The following is a 24,449-nucleotide window of genomic DNA, read 5'->3' on the forward strand; positions in this document are numbered from 1 at the left end:
ATCCCCAGGCTTTACTGATATCTTCTGCAACTGAAGAATCGGGGAACCTTCGCACTTTGAGATGCGGCCAGCAGACTGATGGATGGGAGACCACAGTGAAATACTACCAGCTGAAAGACTCTGTCCGACAATGCTCACTTTCCTGAATCCAGACGTTCCCTGCTTAGAAAGTCTGTTCTGACGTTGACTTTTCCTGCGATGTGGAAGGCTGAGATCATCTGTAAATGTATTTCTGCCCATTCCATAAGGAGATCTGCGCTTACCAGCTGAGTACAGAGACATTCTCCGGCTGCGGGGGGGGGGGGGGGGGGGAGGGCTTTGGCTGTCACTGCCACACTCGGCTTCCTGCACCCGCTGCCTTTCAGCTGCATCAGTAGCAAGGTCCACACCAGGAACCAGCTACTGACCAAGGCACAACTCTGAGGGATCTCGGAAATCACCTCAGGAATTCTCAATTGGGGGAGGGACCTTTAGGTATCACTGCAGGATAGTGGGGCTCAATGTTTTCTCCAATGTAAAAGTAGAATTTCTTCTTCCAAAAGGTACAGCGATCCCCATAGGGAAAGCATGTCCGCATCTGCTGGAGATGGAGAAATACGTAAGGGCTGAGGACACTACAGGGGTGTATCTAAGGTGACGTCAGCTTGGAAACCTGACTCCGTCTCTATCTGCTGGCAGGGGAGCATAAACTCATTGGTCCTGTGTCCATCTGGCTACACGCTAGGAAAAGATTTTTAAAACGATAAGCATTTATTTCTGAAATTCAGCTGAGACCTCAATTTCCCTACAGGGAAATTCTGAGAGCTTTTATTTTCTCTGGACTGCCCTTGTGAAGGGTGAAATCAGGGACAACTGCCCCCCAGGCCCCACGCTTTTGGGTCCAAGCACTGCCACTGTAGCCTCATCCTTGTCAATGTAATTTCCTATTGGTACACAGTATGGCTGCACATTCTAAGGTCCTGCTAGGGTCAGTCCTGCTCTCACAGTCACATATCTCATTCCGACCCCAGCACTCATGTCCCTCACAGTTTGGCCCTCCAACAGCCTCAGCACTCGTATCCCCCGCCGCCTGTCCCACCTTCCCAACAGTCCTGACACTCACATCCACCGTCCCCCCTTCACCCTCCTCCCTTTCCCTACTGAAATATTCCCCCACAGCTGATTGGTTGGCAGAGGAAGGACAAGAGCAGCTAATCCTTGGTCCACGTCCTCCTCCTTTGTGGCATGACTCGTACTTTGAACTGCAGGGTGACAACAAAGTGCCAGGTGTTCTAAGTGGCAAGTGGGTCCCAGACCACAGAAAGGGGGGACACAGTACAAAACACCATCATTCTCTTCCTCTTTCTGCCAGTCAATCATCAGCAGTAAAAGATATTGGCAGGGGAACGGCCCTGGTCTAAGATCTTTGGCTCCCATAGGTCATATCGGGGAGGTGGAATGCGTGCACTCCATCTGCCATTGGAGGAGAGTCAGATTATGGCATTATTTTTGGTTTAAAACAAACCTTGAGAAAACTCTCCAATGTGAAATCCAGGTCTATCAGTTTAAACTGAAAACCAGAAGCCTTACGTAAAATACCAAGACCTATAAAAATTATCCAAAGATGCTGCAATAGACGGTCTTTCCACAGCACACAGACCCCTTCATCAGAAGGCAACTATACAGTCTCCATCTTCTAAGAGACTGAACTTTAGACAAAATGGGAGGCTGTGTCTAGAGGACACAGCCACTTATGCTGCATGTGGTGCCCCGTCCCTATAAATCTAGCACAAGATCTCTGCTTGTGTTCTTGTTGTAGCAGCAAATCAATCTTTTAGGAGGGGGGGGTGCCACAGATTGTTTCAAAGAAATAGCGAGGGGTTATTCTGATACTCACACTTCTGTTTGGCCAAGCTCCGGGGCATCGGGGTGGGTCACAATCACTTTTTCCGTGACAACCTCGCTCTGCACCCAGAGCGGCTCCTTCAGGTACCTGCGCTCCATGTTCTCTTCCAAGGCCAGCAGCCGCAGCACTGCCAGATCCAGTGGATGGGTGGCCTCCCGTTGCACCATCGCCCCCTCCTTCTTCACCCGGATCGTGATGTCCTCCAGGGGGTCCAGCTTGTGCTCATGGTATCTAAGGTCCTCCCGGATGGAGTCCGAGTCGAGGCACATCCATCCCTGCAGAGGGAATGATATAAGCCAGTAAGATCATTGATTCCTGCTTCCATAGCAGGTTCTCTTGCAGAGGAGATGGCAGCAAGCCTATTTCCACTGAGCTAGCCAAATGTATCACATCGTTTTCATAATGATTTATACCCAGAATATATATACATAACCTACAAAGAAGAGCAAGGCCTTAGCACATCTTTAAATAGTTAGCTTGCTGGCTCAGTGGTAGCACTGAGCAATGCTATGCTGAAGGTCTTCAGTTCAATCTCTGCATCAAGTCTTCTGACCCTCAAGTTGGTTGAGGATGCTGCAGAGGCCATGTTTACAGCTCACAACCCCCAACCCCACCCCCTAAGAGGAAAGGAAAACTGGTTTTTACCTGCTAATTTTCGTTCCTTGAATACCACAGATCAGTCCAGACAAGTGAGTTTTGCATCCCTACCAGCAAATGGAGGAAGAGAATAAAACCTTTTCAGGCACTGCTTCTTAACTGAGAGTACCACCTGCAGTCCCTCAATGTTGACCTGTACTGAAGCCAAGATGTCTAACCCCAAACTCCAAGGATCTCTCCCTCTAAAGCAAGCTGGGGAATAAGTTCGAACCCCCAACCAAATTGACCCCTGAACTAGGACCAAGAAAAGGAAAAATTTGGAGTCTCAAAAAACTTGAGAACTATGTACAATTTTATTCATAACTCTGCAACACAAAACTTAAATTCTCCATGACCAGCAGGATCCAGAATCAGGAGAGGTCTTTCGAAAACATTACTCATAACCACAATGGGACGAAAGTCTGGACTGATCTGTGGTATTCCAGGAATGAAAATTAGCAGATAAGAACCAATTTTTCTTTCCTGTTCATACCCCAGATCAGTCCAGACAAGTGGGATGTACCCAAACCCATCTACACTGGGTGGGATCCTGAAAGACCTGCATGCAGCATACTTTCAACAAAGGAGGCCTCCTTTGGGGCCGTGGTATCCCAACGGTAATGTCTAGTAAAAATGTGCAAAAAAGACCAAGTTGCAGCTTGACAAATCTCCTGTGGAGACACCAACTGACACTCCACCCAGGAGGCTGCCTGTGCTCTAGTGGAATGCGCCCACAATCCCTCAGGGAGTGACCAACCTTTACAAATACAGGCCGAAACTATCACCTCCTTCAACCAACGAGCAATTGTACTCTCAGTCGCTTTGCAGCCCTTTTTTGGTCCACTGAATAACACAAAGAGATGATCCGATCTCGAAACCCATTAGCCACCTTGAGATATCTTAGGAAAACCTGACACACATCCAAAAGGCGAAGTTCCCTTGCATGGGGAGCATCAGATGCCAATTGTGAAAACCCCAGCAACTCCACCGTGGGGCTAAGATGAAAAGCTGACACAACCTTGGGCAAAAAGGAAGAAACAGCATGCAAGGAAACACCATCATTGGAAATTCTCAAAAAGGGCTCCCTGCATGATAAGGCCTGGAGCTCCAAAATTTGTCTCACCAAACAAATCGCCACTAGGAACACAGTCTTCAGGGTAAGATCCTTCAAAGAAGCCCTTCTCAAAGGCTCAAAGGAAGGTCCACACAACACCCAAAGAACCAAATTAAGATTCCAGGATGGCCTGGACTGGAGGCTGCAAATGCTTCGCTCCCTTAAGGAAATGTACTACACATCTGGATGAGATGCTAAGGGTCATCCCTGCAACCTTCCCCTGAAACAACCCAAGGCTGCCACTTGGACGCGGAGAGAAAGGAAAATTAGTTTCTTACCTGATAATTTTCGTTCCTGTAGTACCAAGGATCAGTCCAGACACCTGGGTTGTGACTCCGCACCAGCAGATGGAGACAGAGCAAAACTTGTCGGGCACCCCTACATATAGTAAGGCGCCACCCACAGCCCGTCAGTCTTACGTAATGTCAAAGCAAATGGAAAAAACTCCAACTAACTAGCTATACCACCCGAAACCAGGGCCTATTCAACGAACCCCCAGCTGGATCAGAACTCACAGAACCAGAGGCCCCAACAACATACAAGAAAAAACATAGAGTGCCAACCGAGCGGACTCTCCTCTTCGTAACTCCAAAAAACAGACTACGCAGGCGGGCTCCTGGACTGATCCTTGGTACAACAGGAACGAAAATTATCAGGTAAGAAACTAATTTTCCTTTCCCTGTACGTACCAGGATCAGTCCAGACACCTGGGATGTACCAGAGCTGAATTACCGAGGGTGGGAGCCAGAGAGTCCCGCTCGCAGAACTCTCTCTCCGAATCCCCCTGAATCCAGGCCCTGAACATCCAATCGGTAGTGTCTAGCAAACGTATGCAATGACTTCCAAGTCGCTGCTCTGCAAATCTCTTGTGGTGACACGTGCGAAGACTCCGCCCAAGAGGCGGCTTGTGCTCGCGTCGAGTGAGCCCGAAGACCCGCAGGAACAGGCTTCCCTTTCAGTATATACGCTGAAGCAATGGCTTCCTTGAGCCAGCGCGCAATCGTGGTATGGGAAGCTGCCCCACCACGTTTTGGCCCCGAGCACAAAACAAAGAGATGGTCCGAAACCCGAAAAGGATTCGTAACTTCCAGATAACGGAGCAGGACTCTGCGGACATCAAGTTTCTTCAACATTCTAGTATCAGGATCAGAACGCTCCCCCTCCGGAAAAGCGGGCAGCTCAACCGACTGGTTCAAATGAAAAGCTAACACCACCTTAGGAAGGAAGGAGGGAACCGTCCTTAACGAGACCCCCGCCTCAGAGAAGCGTAAGAAAGGCTCCCTGCAAGATAACGCCTGTAATTCTGAAACACGTCTCGCTGACGCGATTGCTACAAGAAACACCGTCTTGAGAGTAAGATCCTTTAGCGTTGCACGCTTAAGAGGCTCAAAAGGGGACGTACACAGAGCGGAAAGAACACAATTGAGATTCCAAGAAGGACAAGGCCGACGTAATGGTGGCCGCAAATGCTTGGCTCCCCGAAGAAAACGCGCCACATCCGGATGCTGCGCTAACGACCTACTGTGCACCTTACCTCTGAGGCAACCAAGCACCGCCACCTGGACTTTAAGAGTACTGCAAGACAGACCCTTCGCAAGGCCAGCCTGAAGAAAAGCAAGGTATACAATAACTGAGGGAGAATAATCAAAAATTGGTTCCCCAATATGCACAATTACCCAAATAAGGAGAACCTTATATCATATAACAAACATCATTTAAAACACACATTTATTTAAGAAAGACACCACTTGATATAAACCCACATATACAGTCACATATTTAAAAACATCACAAACATGAACGTCATATAGGCAGAGAAATATTTATAAATATGATATCATCATAAACATTATAACCTCCAAATAAATTGTGTTAAAGTGCTTCAGAGTGCCAGTTCTCGTAGCTTTCAACTTCACAGATTGTTTCCATTAAATTCTCATAATATTTGAGCTTCACAGTTCTTCTTCAATAATCGCTGCCATAATGAAATTCACTCAAATACTGCCCGTCACCACTCCCGATACTGATCCCAACGAAGATCTCCGTTTCACCTGACAAGCAGGCTTCTTCAGGGGAAACGTCTAATATCTCATGTGAATCCAACCACGGGACACACAAAAATCGTTTATCCAAAACACGAATTTCTTCAAAATTCTTTTAATTTTTGAAGAAATTCGTGTTTTGGATAAACGATTTTTGTGTGTCCCGTGGTTGGATTCACATGAGATATTAGACGTTTCCCCTGAAGAAGCCTGCTTGTCAGGTGAAACGGAGATCTTCGTTGGGATCAGTATCGGGAGTGGTGACGGGCAGTATTTGAGTGAATTTCATTATGGCAGCGATTATTGAAGAAGAACTGTGAAGCTCAAATATTATGAGAATTTAATGGAAACAATCTGTGAAGTTGAAAGCTACGAGAACTGGCACTCTGAAGCACTTTAACACAATTTATTTGGAGGTTATAATGTTTATGATGATATCATATTTATAAATATTTCTCTGCCTATATGACGTTCATGTTTGTGATGTTTTTAAATATGTGACTGTATATGTGGGTTTATATCAAGTGGTGTCTTTCTTAAATAAATGTGTGTTTTAAATGATGTTTGTTATATGATATAAGGTTCTCCTTATTTGGGTAATTGAAGAAAAGCAAGAACATCCGGTACGGAGGGCAGCACAGGATTCACCGCCCGAGCTCTACACCAATCCTCAAACACCGTCCAAACCCGAACGTAGGCGAAGGACGTAGAACGCTTTCTAGAACTCAGCAATGTGGCTACCACCGCATCCGAATATCCTTTATTCTTCAAGCGTTTCCTCTCAAAAGCCAGGCCGCGAGACAGAAGTGATCCGCGTCCTCCAAACAGATGGGTCCTTGACGTAGAAGCGCCGCCTCCCCTCGGAATCGGAGAGGGGGCTCCCGTGCCAAGTGCAGGAGGTCCGCGAACCAAGGACACCGTGGCCACTCGGGCGCCACCATGATGACCTCTGCAGGATGCATCTCTATGCGCCGAAGAACTTTGCCTATCAGAGGCCAAGGAGGAAACACATACAGCAGAACATTTGTGGGCCAGGGGAGGACCAGGGCATCCACCCCTTCGGCCTCCCTTTCTCTCCTTCGACTGAAGAACCTCGGGGCTTTGGCGTTCTGAGCGGTGGCCATCAGATCCATGTGCGGCGTTCCCCACCTCTCGCAGAGAAGGTGGTAAGCGCCCTCCGGCAGCTCCCATTCCCCCGGGTCCAAGCGATGTCGGCTGAGAAAATCTGCTTGGACATTGTCTACTCCGGCGATATGGGACGCCGCGATGTTGCTGAGATTCCTTTCCGCCCAGGTCATCAGTTGCCGCGTCTGCTCCGCGACGGCTCGGCTCCTTGTTCCTCCTTGGCGATTGATGTACGCCACTGTGGTCGCGTTGTCCGACAAGACTCTGACCGCCTTCCCGCGAATCAATGGGAGAAAAGCCTGCAGCGCCAGCAAGACCGCTCTGGTCTCCAAGCAATTGATGGACCACTGTGACTGAGCTTTGGCCCACTGTCCTTGCACCGAGTGTCCCATGCACACTGCCCCCCAGCCGGAGAGACTGGCATCCGTAGTGACCACCGTCCAGGCGGGCATAATCAGGGACACTCCGCGTGACAAATTGTCGGAGCTGAGCCACCACTGTAGGCTGGACCTCGCCTGATCCGATAGTGGAAGTGGCATGTGAAATTCCTCAGACACTGGCCGCCAGCGGGAGAGCAATGCGGATTGCAATGGCCGTAGATGAGCAAAAGCCCAGGGAACCAATGCCAGCATCGACGCCATCGATCCCAACACCATGAGATGATCGCAGACCAACGGGCACCGCAGGGACATCAACCTGCGCACCTGGCCCTGAAGCTTGGACACCCGCTCCTGGGACAGAAACACTCTGCCCTGCTTCGTGTCGAACAGCGCTCCCAGGTAATGTAGTGTCTGGGTGGGGACGAGGCGACTTTTGGCGAGATTGACCACCCAGCCGAGGGAGCGCAAAAGTTGCAGGACTCTTTCGACTGCCTGTCGGCATTGGCTCTCCGTTTTGGCCCGGATGAGCCAGTCGTCCAAGTAGGGATGTACCAGGAACCCCTCCTTGCGAAGCTCGGCTGCCACCACCACCATTACCTTTGTAAACGTCCGCGCAGCGGTGGCGAGGCCGAAGGGGAGAGCCTTGAACTGATAATGCCTGCCCAGGATACAGAAGCGCAGAAACCGCCGATGGTCCGGCTGAATGCCTATATGAAGGTAAGCCTCGGTGAGGTCCAAGGACGCCAGGAACTCGCCTGGCCGCACCGAGGCGATCACCGACCGAATCGTCTCCATCTTGAAGCGTGGAACGCGAAGACATCTGTTCACCCCTTTCAGGTCTAAGATGGGTCTGAAGGTACCTTCCTTCTTTGGCACAATGAAGTAGATGGAGTACCTTCCCCGACGGCGTTGCCCCGGTGGAACGGGCATTATTGCGCCCAGGTCTTGTAGCCGACACAGCGTATCCCGGACGGCCACTTGCTTGCCGCGACCCTTGCAAGGGGAGACCAAAAACTTGTCCGCCGGAATCCGTGCAAAATCTAAAGCGTAGCCTTGTCTTATCACGCTGAGGACCCACTGATCCGTCGTTATACTGGTCCATTCCCCGTAGAACCGCTCCAACCTGGCACCTACGTTTGGCACGGCCGGAGGAGCCGGCTGCAGGAAACGGACCAGCCGTACTTCATTGTGAGGCTTTTGGACCCGACCCTGACGCGGGACCGTCTCGCCTCCCAAACTTTCTGCCACGAAAGGACTGAGACCATGACGATGTTCTCGAGGATCCCGACCCCGTCCGGTAGGAGGGCCCGGACGATCTCTGCTGCCGCGACTTCCGTGGTCCCCGAAAACGGGCCCTACTGGAGAAAGACGTCCTGCTTCTGTGCCTGTCCTCAGGCAGCTTGAAAGCCCTGTTCTCTCCCAGAGACTGCATCAGGTCGTCCAGCTCCTTACCGAACAGCAGCTTCCCTTTGAACGGAAGAGATCAGAGATGAGCCTTGGAGGACCCATCCGCCGCCCAATTTCTGAGCCATAGCAACCGGCGTGCCAAAACTGCCGCAACCATGGCCCTGGCCGACGTCCGCAGGAGGTCATGCATGGCATCCGCGCTATACGCTATCACCACCTCCAGCTGGTCCGCCTGTGCCGCCTCTTCTCCCGAGAGACCTGCATTGGCCTGAAGTACTTGCGCCCAGCGCAAACCTGCCCGCAGCGCAAAGTTACTGCAAATAGCCGCGCGGACTCCCAGGGCCGAAGCTTCGAACACCTTCTTCAGCTGACTCTCAAGTTTCCGGTCCTGAATATCCTTAAGGGCCGTGGCTCCAGTAACCGGAATCGTGGACCGTTTCGTCACTGCCGACACCGCTGCATCCACCCTGGGAAAACGCAGCATCTCCAGCGCGTCCTCCGGCAATGGATCCAACTTATCCATAGCCTTACTGACCTTCAGGCCCAAATCCGGAGTATCCCATTCCCGGAACAGGATATCCGTCGCCGAAAAGTGGAACGGGAATGCCACCGCTGGCCCTTGAAGACCCAGCAGCACCGGATCCATCTTGGCATTTTTACGAGACCCCACTGGGGGGGCATCCACTCCTACTTCCTGAAGGATGGCCGGGATCAGTGGCGCCAGCTCTTCTTTCCGAAACAAGCATACGACCTTAGGGTCATCACCTTCCACCGCTGGTCCACCTTTAGCGTTTCCGGCTTGCACCGCCTCCGTCCCGGCGTGAGCCCCGGAGCCACCTGGAGCCTCCACATCCACGATGTCCTCTGCAGCCGAACTCGACTCGGACTCCGAATCTTGAGGGACCCCCCGTAAGGGCCGGCGTCCCTTGGGCGGATCCGCGGGCCGCCGCGGAGCGTCCCCCGACCTTTTCTTCCGGGGTTCCGGCTGTCTGTCCGACCCCCCTTTACGTCTCTTTCGCTTCAATTTCTTATATTTAACAAGCTTGTGAAGCAAGCTTGTAAAATCTGAGGAAAGGGAGGCCTCCGAATCCGAGGAGGCCTCCTCCAGACTACGGTCCTCCGGCGACTCACCCTCCCCCGGGGGGGTCGCTGCTGCGGGGAAAGCGCTGGGGGCAATCCGGTATCCCCCACGGCCTTCCTCGTGGCTTCTCTTACTGATGCCAAAATGGCCGCCGTTCCCGCGCTCAGCGGGAACGGATCAGCCCTGCCCCCTTCATCGGGCTCTTCGCGCGGCGGCGATCGCACCGGCCGGGGTCGGGCCCGCCGCCCGACCTCGGACGACCCCTCGCCACCCGAAACGCAATTCGTGCACACCCCCTCCCTGGAGATGCGCAAGTGCGCCGAGCCGCACGCGCAGTACGAGGCTCCTCTCGGCATGCTGCGATCTGCCCGCGGCCCGCGGTCGGGAGGGACGAAAGAAAGAAAGAAAAAATAAAATTCACCAAAAACAAACACAGCGATTCGGCCGGTCAGTCAACGGCCCCCCTCCCCCCCGCGACGAAAAAAACGGAGCGAGAGGAGAAGCCGCACAGCCAAGAAACAAAAACAGCACTTTTTTTTTTTTTTACTTTACTTGCCGCTGGCCCTGGTCCTGATTGCTCCTCTCCAGCGGGGGTGAGTGAACCGGGCTCCCCGGTGTCACCCCCAACGCTGCTGCCTGCACAGGCCGGGTCCTCAACCCCAGCAGCGGCCTCAACCGGGGGGGGGATAGTCCCCTCAGGACCTTACAGCCCCCCTGGGAGGCTTACAGGACTCGGGCTTCCGCTGCTTTTCTTCCTGAAGATTTCTTCTTCTCTTTTTTTTTTTTTTTTTTTTAAATCAGATTCCCCTGACTAGCTAATTCCCTAACCAGGATCAATCGAGACTGTGGGTGGACCTGCCCCATCTGCTGGAGACAGAGAAAGATTGACGGGCTGTGGGTGGCGCCTTACTATATGTAGGGGTGCCCGACAAGTTTTGCTCTGTCTCCATCTGCTGGTGCGGAGTCACAACCCAGGTGTCTGGACTGATCCTGGTATGTACAGGGAATTATAGGCTAAACCCTTTGACAACCCCTCTTTCAAAAAACCCAAGACTTGGGCAACATTCACCTGCAAAGGATCAGCGCCATAGATACCACACCAGAAATCAAACAATCTTCAATGTCTGATATACGCCAAAGACGTAAAGGATCTTCTAGCCTGAAGAAGAATAGTAATCACCGGCTCTGAATAACCCTTTAAGCAGAAACGCTGCCTCTAAATCCAGGCCACTAGACAGAAGCAATCTGCCTGTTCCGAAAAGATGGGTCCCTTATGAAGTACTCCCCCTCAGGTGGCTTAACTGGATGGGCCCGTCTACCAATACCCGAACCAGATCTGCAAACCTCTGACAGCGCAACCACTTCGGCGCTACCAGGATCACTCTTTCCTGATGCTGCTCAATGCGACGCAAAATCTGACCTACGAGCGGCCATGGTGGGAAGATATATAGCAGGAGCCTCCCTGGCCATGGCTGAACTAGGGCGTCGATATCTGTTGAGCCGAACTCCCTCCGGCAGCTGAAAAACTTGGCCGCCTTTGCATTCTTCCTCATTGCCAAGAGATCGAACTGGGGTTCGCCCTATCTGTGCTGAATGAGCGCAAAGGCCTCTGCTGACAGCTGCCATTCTCCCAAGTCCAACTGTTGTCTACTGACATAATCTGCCTGCACATTGCCCACACCTGCCACATGAGAGGCTGCAAGTGCTGCTAGATGAAGCTTCGCCCAGGCAAAGAGTTTGTAAACCTCCTGAACCACCAGGTGACTCTTCATTCCGCCCTGCCGATTGATATAGGCCACTATCGTCGCATTGTCTGAGAATATATGTACCGCCTACCCCTGAATCCAAAGAAGAAAGAACAGCAGCACCCTCCAGACTGTCCTTGTTTCCAAGATGGTTGATTGACCAGTATGCTTTCATCGGAGACCACTGCCCTTGGGCTGCAGATCTTTGACATATTGCTCCCTAACCGCTGGTCACTACTACCCAGACCGGATCTTCCAGATCCACTCCCTTCTCCAAATTGGGCCACGACAGCCATCACACGAGAGACTGGACCTGGATTCCTCCTGGAGCAGCAATGGCAGCTGAAATTCCTCCAACAACGGATTCCAATGGGACAGGAGTGCCTGCGCAAAAGCCCACTGCACCAAGTCCAGCATAGAGGCCACGGATCCTAGCACTTGAAGGTAATCCAAGACCTTAGGGACTGGCAGGTCCCGCAGACGAACCACCTGCAACTGTAACTTGATCACCCTTTTTGAGGTAAGAAACACCCTGCCTAACCGGATATCGAATCGTGCTCCCAGATAATCCAAGGACTAGGATGGCTCTTCGCCAGGTTTATCACCCAGCCCAGGGACCTTAGGCTTTCCGTCACCCGCCAAATGGAACAGTGAAACTCTACCTCTGACATTGCCCAAATAAGCCAATCATCCAGGTATGGATGCACTAGTATCCCTTCTCTTCTGAGGTCCGCTGCCACCACTACCATCACCTTCGTGAATGTTCTTGGTGCAGTAGCTAACCCGAAGGGAAGAGCTCGAAACTGAAAATGCTCGCCTACTACTGTGAAATGACAAAACTTCTGATGGACTGTTCTGATGGAAATGTGGCGATATGCCTCAGATTCAAGGAGGCCAGAAACTCCCCTTTGCGTACTGCTGCAATCACCGTCCACAATGTTTCCATCTGAAAGCGTGGCATGCACAAGGTCACGTTGACTCTTTGCAGATCCAGAATGGGCCAAAACGAACACTCCTTTCTTGGGGACCACGAAGTACACAGAATACCTTCCTTGACCTTGCTCCTCTTGAGGAACCGGGATAATGGCTTCCAACCGGTGCAACTGCAGAAGAGTGTCCCGCACTGTCACCTGCTTGACAGGTGAAGCACAACAGGACACCACAAAGGCCTCTTTGAGGGGTTGCAAAAATTCTAAGGTGTAGCCGTACCCACTGGTCGGAAGTGATTCTGGTACACTCCTCGTCAAAACAGGACAAACTTCCTCCGACAACCACCAGAGAGGAGTGGCCCAGCCTGTCTTCATTGGGTGGGCTTCGCACCTCCAGAACCCTGCCCTCTAGTTTACCTATGGGTTCCTTGAAAGGACTGCTGTCTTCCCGAACCCTGCTTCTGCGTGCATCCGGAAGAACCTCTGCTGGATCTGAATCTCCTCATCTTACCGAAACGAGCGCGAGGCAGGAAGGTCTTATTTCCCTTCTTATCCTCGGGCAGTCTGTTCCCTTTAGAATCTGCCAATTGCTTCATCAGGTTCTCCAGATCCTCCCCAAACAACAAGAGAGATTACAAAGCTGTGACTTTGACCAAACAACCGCTGACCAATTATGTAACCACAGGAGTCTTCATGCGGCTACCGCCGTCACCATATTCCTAGCCGAAGTGCGAAGCCACATAGGCCACCCCCACTTCCAGCTGAGCATCCTGACTAGGATCAGCAGATGTCCCAGCAGCCTTCTCCTGTGCCTTCTGCACCCAGCACAAACAAGCCCTCTGCATTTGATTCGCAGAGACTGCAGCTCTAAGGCTCAGAGCCGAGACTTCAAACAACCTCTTTAACAGGATCTCCAGCTTCTGGTCTTGGACATCCTTCAAGGCCACCGACCCTGCCACAGGAATGTTCCATTTTCTTCGTCACAACTGACATTGCTGCATCCACCTTTGGAAGCTTACATAGCTCTAAGATATCCTCTGGCAGGGAATACAGCCTGGCCCTAGCCCTGGACATCTTCAATCCTGCCTTCAGGAAATCCCACTCCCGATCGATCAGCTCCATCTTCTTTGATAAAGGAAATGCCTTCGGCAGTCCACGCAGCCCTTCCAACACCGGGATTACCCCCTTGTTGTCAGAATCCTGCTGCTCAACCTTTATTCCCAGCTCCTCCAGAACCTGAGGGATGAGAGGCCGCAACTCCTCTTTACGGAACAACCTGACCATCCTCGGGTCATCCCCTTCCGCCAGAGTGACATCATCTGCTTCCGGGTCACCCATCGGACCAGGCGCAGGATCTGCGCGCCTTGACCAGCGCCCTGGTCAACCTGCGGATCCCCCTGTGGATCATCATCATAAAAATCCTCCTCCCCTCTTGATCGATCCAGGCCAGCAGATGCAAAATGCTCCCACCCAGACTTCGGAGGCACCTCAGCCCAGGACTTCTCAGCCTTGCCTCAGGATCTCTGTATGGCTGGCCGCTTACACGCCGGCTCCTCCTTAGCGAGATAGGCCTCATGCGGAAAACCTGTTGCGGTCTCCATGCTCTGCAGCTGCCAGGCCCTCCCCTGGGCCCGCTGTCCCATCTCCCTCTTCTCCAGACTCCTGGTGTACCGGAGAAAGAGGGGGAGTCCCTGCATTCCCCATCTGTGGCAGTACTCCTTCCACGTGGAGCTAAAATGGCCGACATCTCTTTTACACTCCCCCTAGGGCCTCTTGTACAGGGCCTGCAGCACATGTGCAGCGCCTGCCCATTGATCCCTGTGTCGAGGCTCCCTTGCTTCAGAGAAGGGCTGCATTGAGGTGGTTATGCCTCCCCTCACAGGCCCAAAAGGCTTTCCTGCGCTCTGCAGGAGATGGCATACTCAGCAATATGGTCTGCAGCTAAAAATAACCCAGAGCGGGAGAAAGACAAGCCACCACTGCTGCAGACACTGTCTCGGCTCCGGGTGCTGAAAACCAGCACGGGCTGTGCGGTTCCCTGCTCGCCCAAACGTTGAGCCGATGGAGAATAGGCCTCTCTTTTTTTTTTTTTTTTTTTTACTTTGCCTCTTACAGAGACAGCCTCTCGAGCAACCCAGGAAAAAAACAAAAGAAAGTTATACTTTCCTGTTTCTGGGTGCTCCTGGATGCTGCAGATGGCCGGACTGGGTGAGAGGGCCTCAGGGGGAGCGAGGGAACCAGGACCCCTGGCTTTCCTCCCCGTGGAATCAAGGGTCGAGCCTGGCCAGGGATTTCCAACCCCCCGCTCGCCTGCTCAACCAGAGGGATGGCCCATGAAGGAACCTAACACCTCTGGGAGCTCCGTCTTCAGATCTTCTGTCTTCTCTCTAACTACAATCAGACTGCAGGATTTGCACCTCTACCATCTGCTGGAGACAGAGAAATACTGAGGGACTGCAGGTGGCACCCTTGGTTAAGTAGCAGTGCCTGAAATTTTTTATTCTCTACCTCCATCTGCTAGTAGGGATACAAAACCCACTTGTCTGGGCTGATCTGGGGTATGAACAGGAAGGGTGGGTTTTGGTCATCATGCAGTGGTGACACCTAATGGCTGCATTTAGGGCCCATAATTGCAGGCTTCTAGAAGGAGCCCTGGTGCATGGTCCCTAGATTAGGATGGACACTACAATGACCAGATTCCGTATGTTTGTGGGGAAGGGGATTGGATATAAAATAGGTGATAAATCCCCTGGTAGATGCAAATGAAAGCACATGGTTTCAGATCGCTTGCTCTGGCTGAGTTAGACATTGAAAAAAAGAAACCCGTGCAATTAGCTAGATTAAAATAACATGGTTGCCATAATAGTCCACTTGTATATGTACATTTTGCATTGAATGGATGGATGGCACACAACCCTGGAAAACTAGTCACAAATTTGTTAGTCCAATAAAAAAGTATCACCGACAACTTTGTTAACCTTTATATTTTGTAAAATTAGCTGAAGGAAGACCATCAAAGTTGGTGAGCAATATCTTCACAAAGTTAACACATATACAGATGTTTTAACCACACCCAATGGAGCGCCTGGTTATATGACAATGTACTACCAGAATGTTTTAGGTAGAACAAGCAGGGCAGTCACCCAGGACACTGTATAACAAGGGGCACTGTCGGCCTAAGGCCACCGCCAACACTATTCCCTGTGGTGCATTCATGCATGGCTGAGCAGAAATAGCAGCAGGAACCTGTGCCACCACTTTCTTCTCGTCTATGCCAGCCCTGTGAGCATGTTCAAAACTTGCAGGCTGGCACTTCCTGTATGCTGGTCTCATGCATCTTAAGTGCAGGCAGTACTGTAAATCCTTGCTGCAGTGTGTGCTAAAGGCCTCTTACATGGCCTTCTGCACCGCACTTACCCTGATCTGCAGATCTGACATCAACACTCGCTGCTCCAGGTCCTCCACCCACTGCAGGATGGACAGGTCCACGTCAAATGTCCGATCTGGCACAGACCAACTCCGCAGTGCCTCCCAACACACAGGATTCCCTGGACCAGGGCTAAATTCAAAGATGGGATCTGGAGCAGGAAAGATTACAGATGTTACTGCTGAGTGTGTGGTTCCTTCACCTTCTCCTCTCCTTTCAGTCACAGGCAACAAAATGTGTGAGAGGTAATGACACAGATCAAATAGGATTTATGGGACTGCAACGGGAAGGGGAAATGGGCAGATTAAAAGACCTCTAGGTCTAATGCAATTATCATATTCTCTGTCACACTCCCTGCCACCAAAATAAGCTCTCCTCTATGAGATAGTCTCATGGGCTTCATCTCTTTACACTGTTATAGCGGAAAAACCTACAGCAGGGAAGCTGTGTTTGTGAGAAGCAGGAAGCTGTGCACTCACATTGTCAGATCTGCACCAGAAGCATGGCTCTGTGCCATGGCACTTACCATTAGCAGGCCGGATACAGACTTCCCTGAGGTACTCCTTGTGTTTGGTGAGGTGTTTATGCAGTGTCTTCTCACGGATCCCTCGCAGATGGAGTGCTTTTAAAACCTCTTCCAGCTCCTCTGGGTCCTTGATCCACCACCAGCCTCTCTGCATCTCTGTAAAAGGTGAGCACAGAGCCAAAGAGCCTTCAGTCTTCACAGGCACTACCATCACCCTCCCCGAGTCCCTAACTCCAAAATAATACCCCTAAACCTGCCCACTGAATCAACAGCCTCCCTGCCGCTCCCAGCTGCACCCCTCACCTTGTGGAATGGGCTGTGCCGTCAGCTGTATGAGGTATTTCTGTTCGATCTGCTTGAAAAACTTGGTTGGGGGTCGGCCCCGGCGTTTGGGCTGCCCCTGCACCAGATACCCTTGCGGAGGTGAGGGAGTCAGGACTCTCTCAGGGCTGCCGCGCACCTTCCAGGATGCCTTGCGGGACCTAGTGCTGGCATGCAGCCGGGTGGAAGAGGTGGTAAGAGGGAGGCTGCCCCCAGTGGAGGTATCTGCAGAGACTCTGCTGTCCTGAAATGAGACACACCTAACATAGTTATCAGGACTTGGTACAGGCTGTGTATCAGTTCAGCAATTATATTATTGAGCGCCCAGCTCTCTAGAGCAGTGGTTCTCAAGCTTTTTCCAGTCAGGACACACCTGACAGACGGTTCTCACATACGTGACACACTGAACACATGATCGTCACAGGGCTAAATGTATACATGCACTCTGCGTCCTCGGGAACCTGCTCCCCCCTCCCCCCAGGTCCCAAAACAATGGATGCAGAGGGATTTCCCCATACAACTCACCATATAAAACATATATTCTGATTCTGGTACTGGTGCTATCTCAGTAACATACACTAAGCAAAGTACAAAGAGAGAAGAAATGCACATTCCCCAAACTGACATATTATGGCTCTTGCATCCCTTGTCACTCCCTCCATGTCTCCATCATCCTTCATGTCTCCCAATTACTCCCTTTCAATCATCCGCTCACACTCACATCCCTGCCCAGCATTTCTGACTGACTTCCCCCCCTTCCACATCCTCTTTCCTTTGCTCCCTCCCTGTTTTGACTCTCCCTACCCAGCTACCCCGATCTCCTATTTCTCATCCCTTTCTGCTCAGCAGCCCCCACACTCCCTCTCCCTTCCACCTTCATCTTCCCAGCATCCCCAACCTCCTTTTCCCCCACCCTCCACAGGGTGAAGAGATCATCATCAGCTTCACTCCCAGACTCAGCACGGGAAGATAAAGTTTGTGTCCCATCAGGACCAGAACAGCAGGGGCTGGCGATGCCTCGCTCTGATCTGGGTGAAGGAGGAAACAGCCTCCCACCGGGCCAGAAAGGAGAGAAGGAAGTGAGAGTAGCATCCAATCGGGCCCAATGTAAGGGAAGTCAACCAGGTCCCACCCGGGCTGATAAGGAGGCAGCCATCTGCTGGCCCTGCGACACACCAGTGTGCCCTGACACACCTGTTGAGAAACAATGCTCTAGAGTACTGCAAATGATTCCTCACAATCCCTTTTCAATCACAATCCCAGGAATGGAAGAATTGCTGCTAGTGTGCCTAGATCACAAGTTTCAGCGTTCATGTCTCTTTAACATGAGTGATGGCAGAAAAAAAACCACCTGGTCCATCCAGTTATCCTGATCACACCATGTCAGCACCTGCAAAATTTCTCCATATCCAGCAGTCTTTTTTGTCTTCCTCCTTTGCACTCCACCATCTTGGTTGGAAAAGTATACAAGATCCTCATTTACTTCCCCCCAGCACCCACCTATTTCATACTTAACCACAAGACTGTGTAAAAATCTAAAAAGCCAGCAATACTAGAGTGGCTATTGCCAAAGCATCTAATCTAACCTCCTGAGTCCCATGTGCAGCCTTGTCAGACAACCCAGCTATGTGAGTGCCTGCCGTTCCGCCTAGGACTTCAGGTTATTACAGAACTCGCAGCCTGCCAGACAGCCTCAGCTACTACTTTGATTGTGTCATCACAGCCTAATCTAAGTAACTACCATTACTAGTGAGCCTCCTAGTCCCCTGCGTAGCCTGCCAGACAAGCCTGTGTTTCAGCTAAGGTTTCGTTATTGCAACCTGCGAGACAGATTCGGCTGCCAAGTCCATTCTACCATCACAGCCTGTCAAGACAACCCAGCCACATGGGTTGCCTGTGTTACTGCTAGGAATTCTAACATTTCATGTCTCTCTGCCATACATTCTGGCAGTCCCAACACTGGTTGTTGACTCAAGCATGTAAGGAGCTACGAACACTTAAAACATGTTGCTAGGCATAAACCAAATCAGATGCCATTACTAGTGATATCATTTGAGGCCAGGGTTACAAACTGTCAGTAAAATCTACCGGCAGTCATAATAATTCCACGTCAGTAAAAATTTCATGAGCATTGAGCCTGCCTCTGGGGCTGTGAGCTCAAGCTTTTCAGGGCTGCACCATGCAGGAGGTGGAGACTATGTCTCGGAGCACATAGGGGCGAATCTTGGCATAGTAAGTCCAGCTGTGCACAAAGTGCAAACAGTAAAATGTGTGTCTGTAAAAAAGTTAGAATATCAGTCTGGCAGACTTTCTGTAAAAAAAACAAAACAAAACAAAACACGAGTTGGCAACCCTGGTTTAATTCTTTAAAATATAGTTGTTCCCAGGGAACCCTTAAAATGCTTTACTTCTTATGGAAGTTGCTAAGTGGAGGTTTTGCTCTGGATCTCTCTTTACCTGTCTCGCTGCAGGAACTGAAACTGGAGTCCTGGCACATGGAAGATCATAAGACTGAGGCACTGCCCTCAGGATAGGGGGATCTTCCTGGGAGGTAGCAACAAGCGAGGGGAACACGGTGGGAGGGTCACAGGGTGTCCGGGGTAGCAGTCTAAACCACTGGCCCTGCTTCTCAGCCATGTCTCTGGTAGATTCAGTGTTAGCGTTACTTTGTTCCAAAATGTCCAGGGGGGGTGATGAAAGCTCCTCAGGGGGAAGGAGGGTGGGGTTGGGCTTCCTAGGGCTGCTTTCAGGGGTAAGAACAGGAGCATATATCAAACAGTCCTGTGTCTGGCTTAGCCATGACAGGAAAGCCGACTGGCTGAGGTCATGCTGGCTCTGGTTTGCGAGGAGTGCACCATTCGGAGGCTCGGCCGCGGATTCCACCTGGGTCAATCGCCGCCGTTTGGTCCTGTCCTGTTCCTCTGGCTCAGGCATTGCTTTCCGAGGTCGGCCACGGGGTCTGGCAGGGGAGCAGCTTCTGACACCATTGATGGGCTCCTCCATCAACTCAGCTTTCACAGGGGGGGTATCAGGGAGCAAGGATTTGAGGTTTTCTTTCGCTTTCTCTGTGGCTATGTCCTCGGGAAGTACTGTAAAGAAACACACACATCATTCACCAACACGGCAACAGTAATCCCATGTGCACAGCCATACATACTTTTAACAGGGGACCAGAAATACTGTAAGCAGGTCTCCAGGGTCCAGGTGACTAGTGGCAACCACAAAACCTTACCTGGCTACCAATTCTTCAAAATTGGTGGTTAAGCGGACACTCATCAATTTAATTTAATTTCAACATATTTATAGCCTGCACTATCTATAAACCTAGGCAGGTTACAAAGAAAACAGATATAATTACATAAAACAAACATCAAGCAACAGAACAGCCATGATAGGCATCAACAATACATAAAGCCTGTAGACAATACTCAACCACTGTCAGGATCAAGGCACTTATACAGCAGGTTTACTCTCTCTCACTATCAGAGCAATGTGGAGTTCAAAATATGGTTTGAGAACTAAGAATGGTCTCCTTTTGCAGTGCAGATTAAGACATTCCCAAATGTGCAGCTGAAATAAAATGCTGTATACAATACAGCAGCGCCATCCAGTGCCCAGGGGCACCTGTCTACATAAACAGGGTTCTGGGGCCCCATCTAAAAATCCCAGCCCTCCCTCCTTGAAGTTAAAATGTTCACTACTTTATTTCAAATGATTTTTTACACCGTGCTAAGTGTAGGCTACGGGCTTCAAAGGCTACAGAGTGTTAAACCCTCAGGGCAGTGAAAAAATAGCATGTTGGCTTGTACCTAAAATGCAGAAATGTCCATTCTTACAGTAACAAGTATGGAAAGATTGCAAAGGCATAGCATGGGTAATGCTTTCCAACATAGATGTGGAGGGGTGTCTGTGCGTTTTGAGGAGGGGGGGCGGGGGCAGAGTAGTAACAGAGCTGTGTGGGATGTGTCTCTCTTTTTGGGTGGGTAGAGTTGTCAGGAGGTGCGTGTGTGTGTGCAGGGATTATGGAGTGTGCTTATGGCTGTGAGTTTGTAGGTAGCAGATGTGGTTGTGTGGATGTTGTAGGGTATGGAGAGGGTTGTGCATGTGAGCGTGGTCTGGGGGCATGGATGTGTATGCAAATGTAGGGCAGCACAAGTGGGCTGTGTTAGGGCATGGATGTGTGCGTTTGGGTAGGTTTGTGTGGGAGTGGTTCTACTTCGGTGTAATGAGGTGCAGGGTTGTGTGTGAAAGAGAACTTTTGGGTATGGGTTTTTTTGGGGGTTCGGCTGGTTATAAAGGTGGGAGGTGTGGCTGTGGGGATGTATAAGAACTGAGAAGTTCCATGCTGGGTCAGACTAAGTTCCATCCATCCCAGCATTCTGTCTCCAAAAGTGGCCAGTCCAGATCCTATTTCTTCTATCTCACTCCCAGGGATAAGCGCTGGTTTTCCCAAGTCTACCTGGCTAATAACTGTTTATAGACTTTTCCTTCAGGAACTTGTCCAATCCTCTTTTGAACCCTACTACATTAGTTGCCTTAACTATGTCCTCCGGCAACAGATTCCATAACTTGATTGTGCACTGAGTGAAAAAAATACTTCCTACGATTTGTTTTAAATCTGCCGGTTGACGGCTTATATTCATTTTTGTCCCATAGGACCGATAGTCAAATTTTAAATGATCTGCATATTGATGGTTAATTCCCACTATCCTTCGACTCAAAAACAGTATGCTGGGGATGGGAGCTGTGGGAGGGGAGTGAAGGTCTGATGCGTAATCTATCAGCTTGTTCTGTGATTTGGTTCTTCTCTACAAAATGTACTGTTCTGGTTCTTGTGTTAATTGTGAAAAATTGGTATTTTGGTTGTTAATAAAAAGATTTACAAAGAAAATAAATCTGTCGGTTGCTAGTTTCTTAGTGTCCCCTAGTCCTAGTTTTGTTCTGAAAGGGTAAATAATCGTTTCACCACACTCATGATTTTATAAATTTCAATCATACATCCTCTCAGTCATCTCTTTTCTAAGCTAAAGAGCCTTAATCTGTTTAGCCTTTCTCCATAAAGAAGCTTTTCCATCCCTTTTATCATGTTTGTCTCTCTTCTCTCTACCTTTTCTATGTTCACTATGTCTTTTTGAGATGGGGAGACCAGAATTGCAGATACTACTTAGGGTGCATTACGATATTCTCACTTTTATTCCCTATTCCTTTCCAAATAAATTCCTAACAATCTATTTGCCTTTTTGACTGCCACTTAACAATGAGCCAAAGATTCCAAGATATTATCCACAAGGATTCCAAGGTCCTTTTCTGGGTGGTGACTCCTAACATGGAACCCAGCATTATGTACCTGTAGTTGGGATTATTTTTCCCTACATGCATCACTTTGCACGTGGCCACATTAAATTGCATCTGCCATTTAGAAGCCCCGTCTCCTAGCCTCACAAGGTCCTTCTGCAGTTCTTCACAATCCGCTGCCATTTTAATGATTCGAAACAATTTTGTTTCATCTGCAAATTTGGTCACCTCACTCTTTGGTCCTTTCTCCAGATCATTTATGAATATGCTAAACAGCACAAGTCCCAGAATAGACCCTGGGGCACTCTAGTATCAACCTTTCTCCATTTGGAAAACGGACCATTTAGTCTTACCCTCTGGTTTTCTGTCTTTTATCCAGTTACCAATGCACAATAAGACACTGCCTTTGATCTCATGACCTCCCAATTTCCTGAAGTCTCTCTCATGAGACAGTAAGCAAATGTGTGTTTGGAAGGGGGGGGGGTGGAATGTGTGTAGGTTTATAGATGGGTTTGTGGAGGGTGAGTGTGAGGGTACAGAACTAGCAAAACAAAGTGGCCAGATGAGGTACATCCTAGAATACTAAGGGAACTTAGAAATGTTCTGACGGGTCCGCTGAAGGACATGTTCAATACAGCCTAGGAAACAGGAGTGGTGCTGCAAGACTGGAGGAGGACAGCTGTGGTCCCTCTTTACAGAGAGGAGACTGGAAATTAGAAGCTGGTTAGCCTCACCTTGGTGGTTGGAAAATAAATGGAGTTTCTGCTGAAGGAAAGGGTAGTTCACATCTACAATCCAGTGGGTTGCAGAATGATTTTAACAGAGGGAAACCATGTCAAACAAATATGATCAACTTTTTGATTGCATGACTAGAAAATTAGACCAAGGGCTTGCTTTGAATGTGCTTTACGTGGATTTCAGAAAAGCTTTTGATACTGTCCTACACAGGAGGCTCTTGAATAAAATAAGCAGTCTGGAAGTAGATTCCAAGGTGGTGGACTGGATTAGAAACCGGTTGACAGATAGATGACAGAGGGTAATTTGGAAGTCACTCAGTGTGGGAACGGTGGCCATTTTGGAATCTTTCGATGCAGCTAAGCAGAGGACAGTAGGGGGGAGGGCAATCTCCCACCCGATTTGTCTCCAGCCAAATTAAGTCCTGAGGATCTTCAGGATGAGTTCCCTGATTGTTTGGAGGAGGAACCCGATCCCCTGAAGGGGGGGGTTCTAGAGGCCCAACTGGTTTTACTGATGACTCTGTGCTTTTAATGCACAAAACCTATCTCAGCAGTCAGGCCTGCCTGAGTGCCCTCCCACAGCGCAGACTACCTGAAGGACCGCCCGCAAAGGTCCCCACGAGACAGGAGCCAAAGAGGCCGTTAGAATTCGCAAGATCAGGGGGCCTTCGTCTTGGAGTGATGCTGGTGACCCCCCTTTGGGATCATCTGACCTCATGGCACCTGCTGCTCATGATTCCATTGCGGACTCTTCTCTCCTTAGTGGGGATTAGGACGAAGAGCCACTTCCTGTTGATGGTGATGATCCGAAAGTTGTGCGTTTATTTCAGCGGGAAGAGTTGGACCCTCTGATTCTGAATGTCCTAGTGGAGCTGGGCATTGCGGTCCCCCAGGATAATTTAGGCCAGGACATGGTGGACTCTGTCATGGCTGGCCTAGGAGGTCTGGCCAAGACCTTTCCTTTCCACCATATGGTCAACAGCTTATGGTCCGAAAGTGGGATACTCCTGAGATGGGCTTGAGAGTTGGCCGGGCTATGGACAAGCTCTATCCCTTGCCGGAGGAGACTCTGGAACTTTTGAAGGTGCCCAAGGTGGCCACTTCGGTGTCAACGGTCACGAAGTGAACCATCATCCCAGTCACGAGGGTGGCGGCCCTTAAGGACCTACAGGATTGGAAGCTCGAAGCGAGTCTCCGTTGTGCGAAGCAGCTGTTGAGTGCCAGGGATCTCCCACCTCAGGCGTTGGCGCAGGCCGAGTGCTTAGAAGTGGCGGTTGTCTATGGAGCAGACGCCCTGTATGATCACCATCGTACTTCCTCCCAAAGGATGGTGTCAACAGTCTTGGCAAGACAGCTTTTCTGGCTTTGCAATTGGTCGGCAGATGTGTCCTCTAAAGCTCAGCTCAGTGCGATGCCTTTTAAGGGCAAGTTTCTTGGAGATCACATGATGCAGTGCAGGGAATGGACGTGATTTCCCCTCGCAGCACTCAGCTTCTGTATCCAGCCTCATCCACAAGCTAAAAATATTTTTTTTGGGCTGAAGATCAAAAGCCAGACCATCCTAATCTCAGACAGTCGTGTAGCGCAGGTGATGACCTCTCGTTTAGCGAAAAAAGAGAAGGTCAAGGACCGACCCTGGATCCCGGAAGTGCCTGCCATTATGCTGCTGGACCCCCCTGCGCCGCCTTCCACGGCGGTGCTCACCAAGATTAAAGCGGCGATTGCCAAGACACTGGGCCCGGAACTTAAGACAATTTTATCTAAGCTTTCGGAAATCTCTGCGGCTTTTGCTGGCTATG

At 50.3% G+C, this 24,449-nt stretch overlaps 1 protein-coding gene across 4 annotated transcripts in view; it reads right to left on the reverse strand.

The window, feature by feature from the left end:
* Nucleotides 1–24,449, reverse strand: part of BAZ2A (bromodomain adjacent to zinc finger domain 2A) — a 248,264-nt gene that overhangs the window by 49,628 nt on the left and 174,187 nt on the right. For all 4 annotated transcript variants that reach the window (XM_029594826.1, XM_029594828.1, XM_029594825.1 and 1 more), the window contains exons 20-24: nucleotides 19,076–19,707; nucleotides 16,601–16,862; nucleotides 16,298–16,453; nucleotides 15,762–15,922; nucleotides 1,877–2,160 (exon numbers count right to left, since the gene is read on the reverse strand). In XM_029594826.1, the coding sequence (XP_029450686.1) occupies nucleotides 1,877–2,160; nucleotides 15,762–15,922; nucleotides 16,298–16,453; nucleotides 16,601–16,862; nucleotides 19,076–19,707 (1,495 nt within the window). The remainder of the gene's footprint in view (nucleotides 1–1,876; nucleotides 2,161–15,761; nucleotides 15,923–16,297; nucleotides 16,454–16,600; nucleotides 16,863–19,075; nucleotides 19,708–24,449) is intronic.

This window comes from Rhinatrema bivittatum, chromosome 3 (genome assembly GCF_901001135.1).
Source record: "Rhinatrema bivittatum chromosome 3, aRhiBiv1.1, whole genome shotgun sequence".
In the NCBI taxonomy this organism is placed as follows: Eukaryota; Metazoa; Chordata; class Amphibia; order Gymnophiona; family Rhinatrematidae; genus Rhinatrema; species Rhinatrema bivittatum.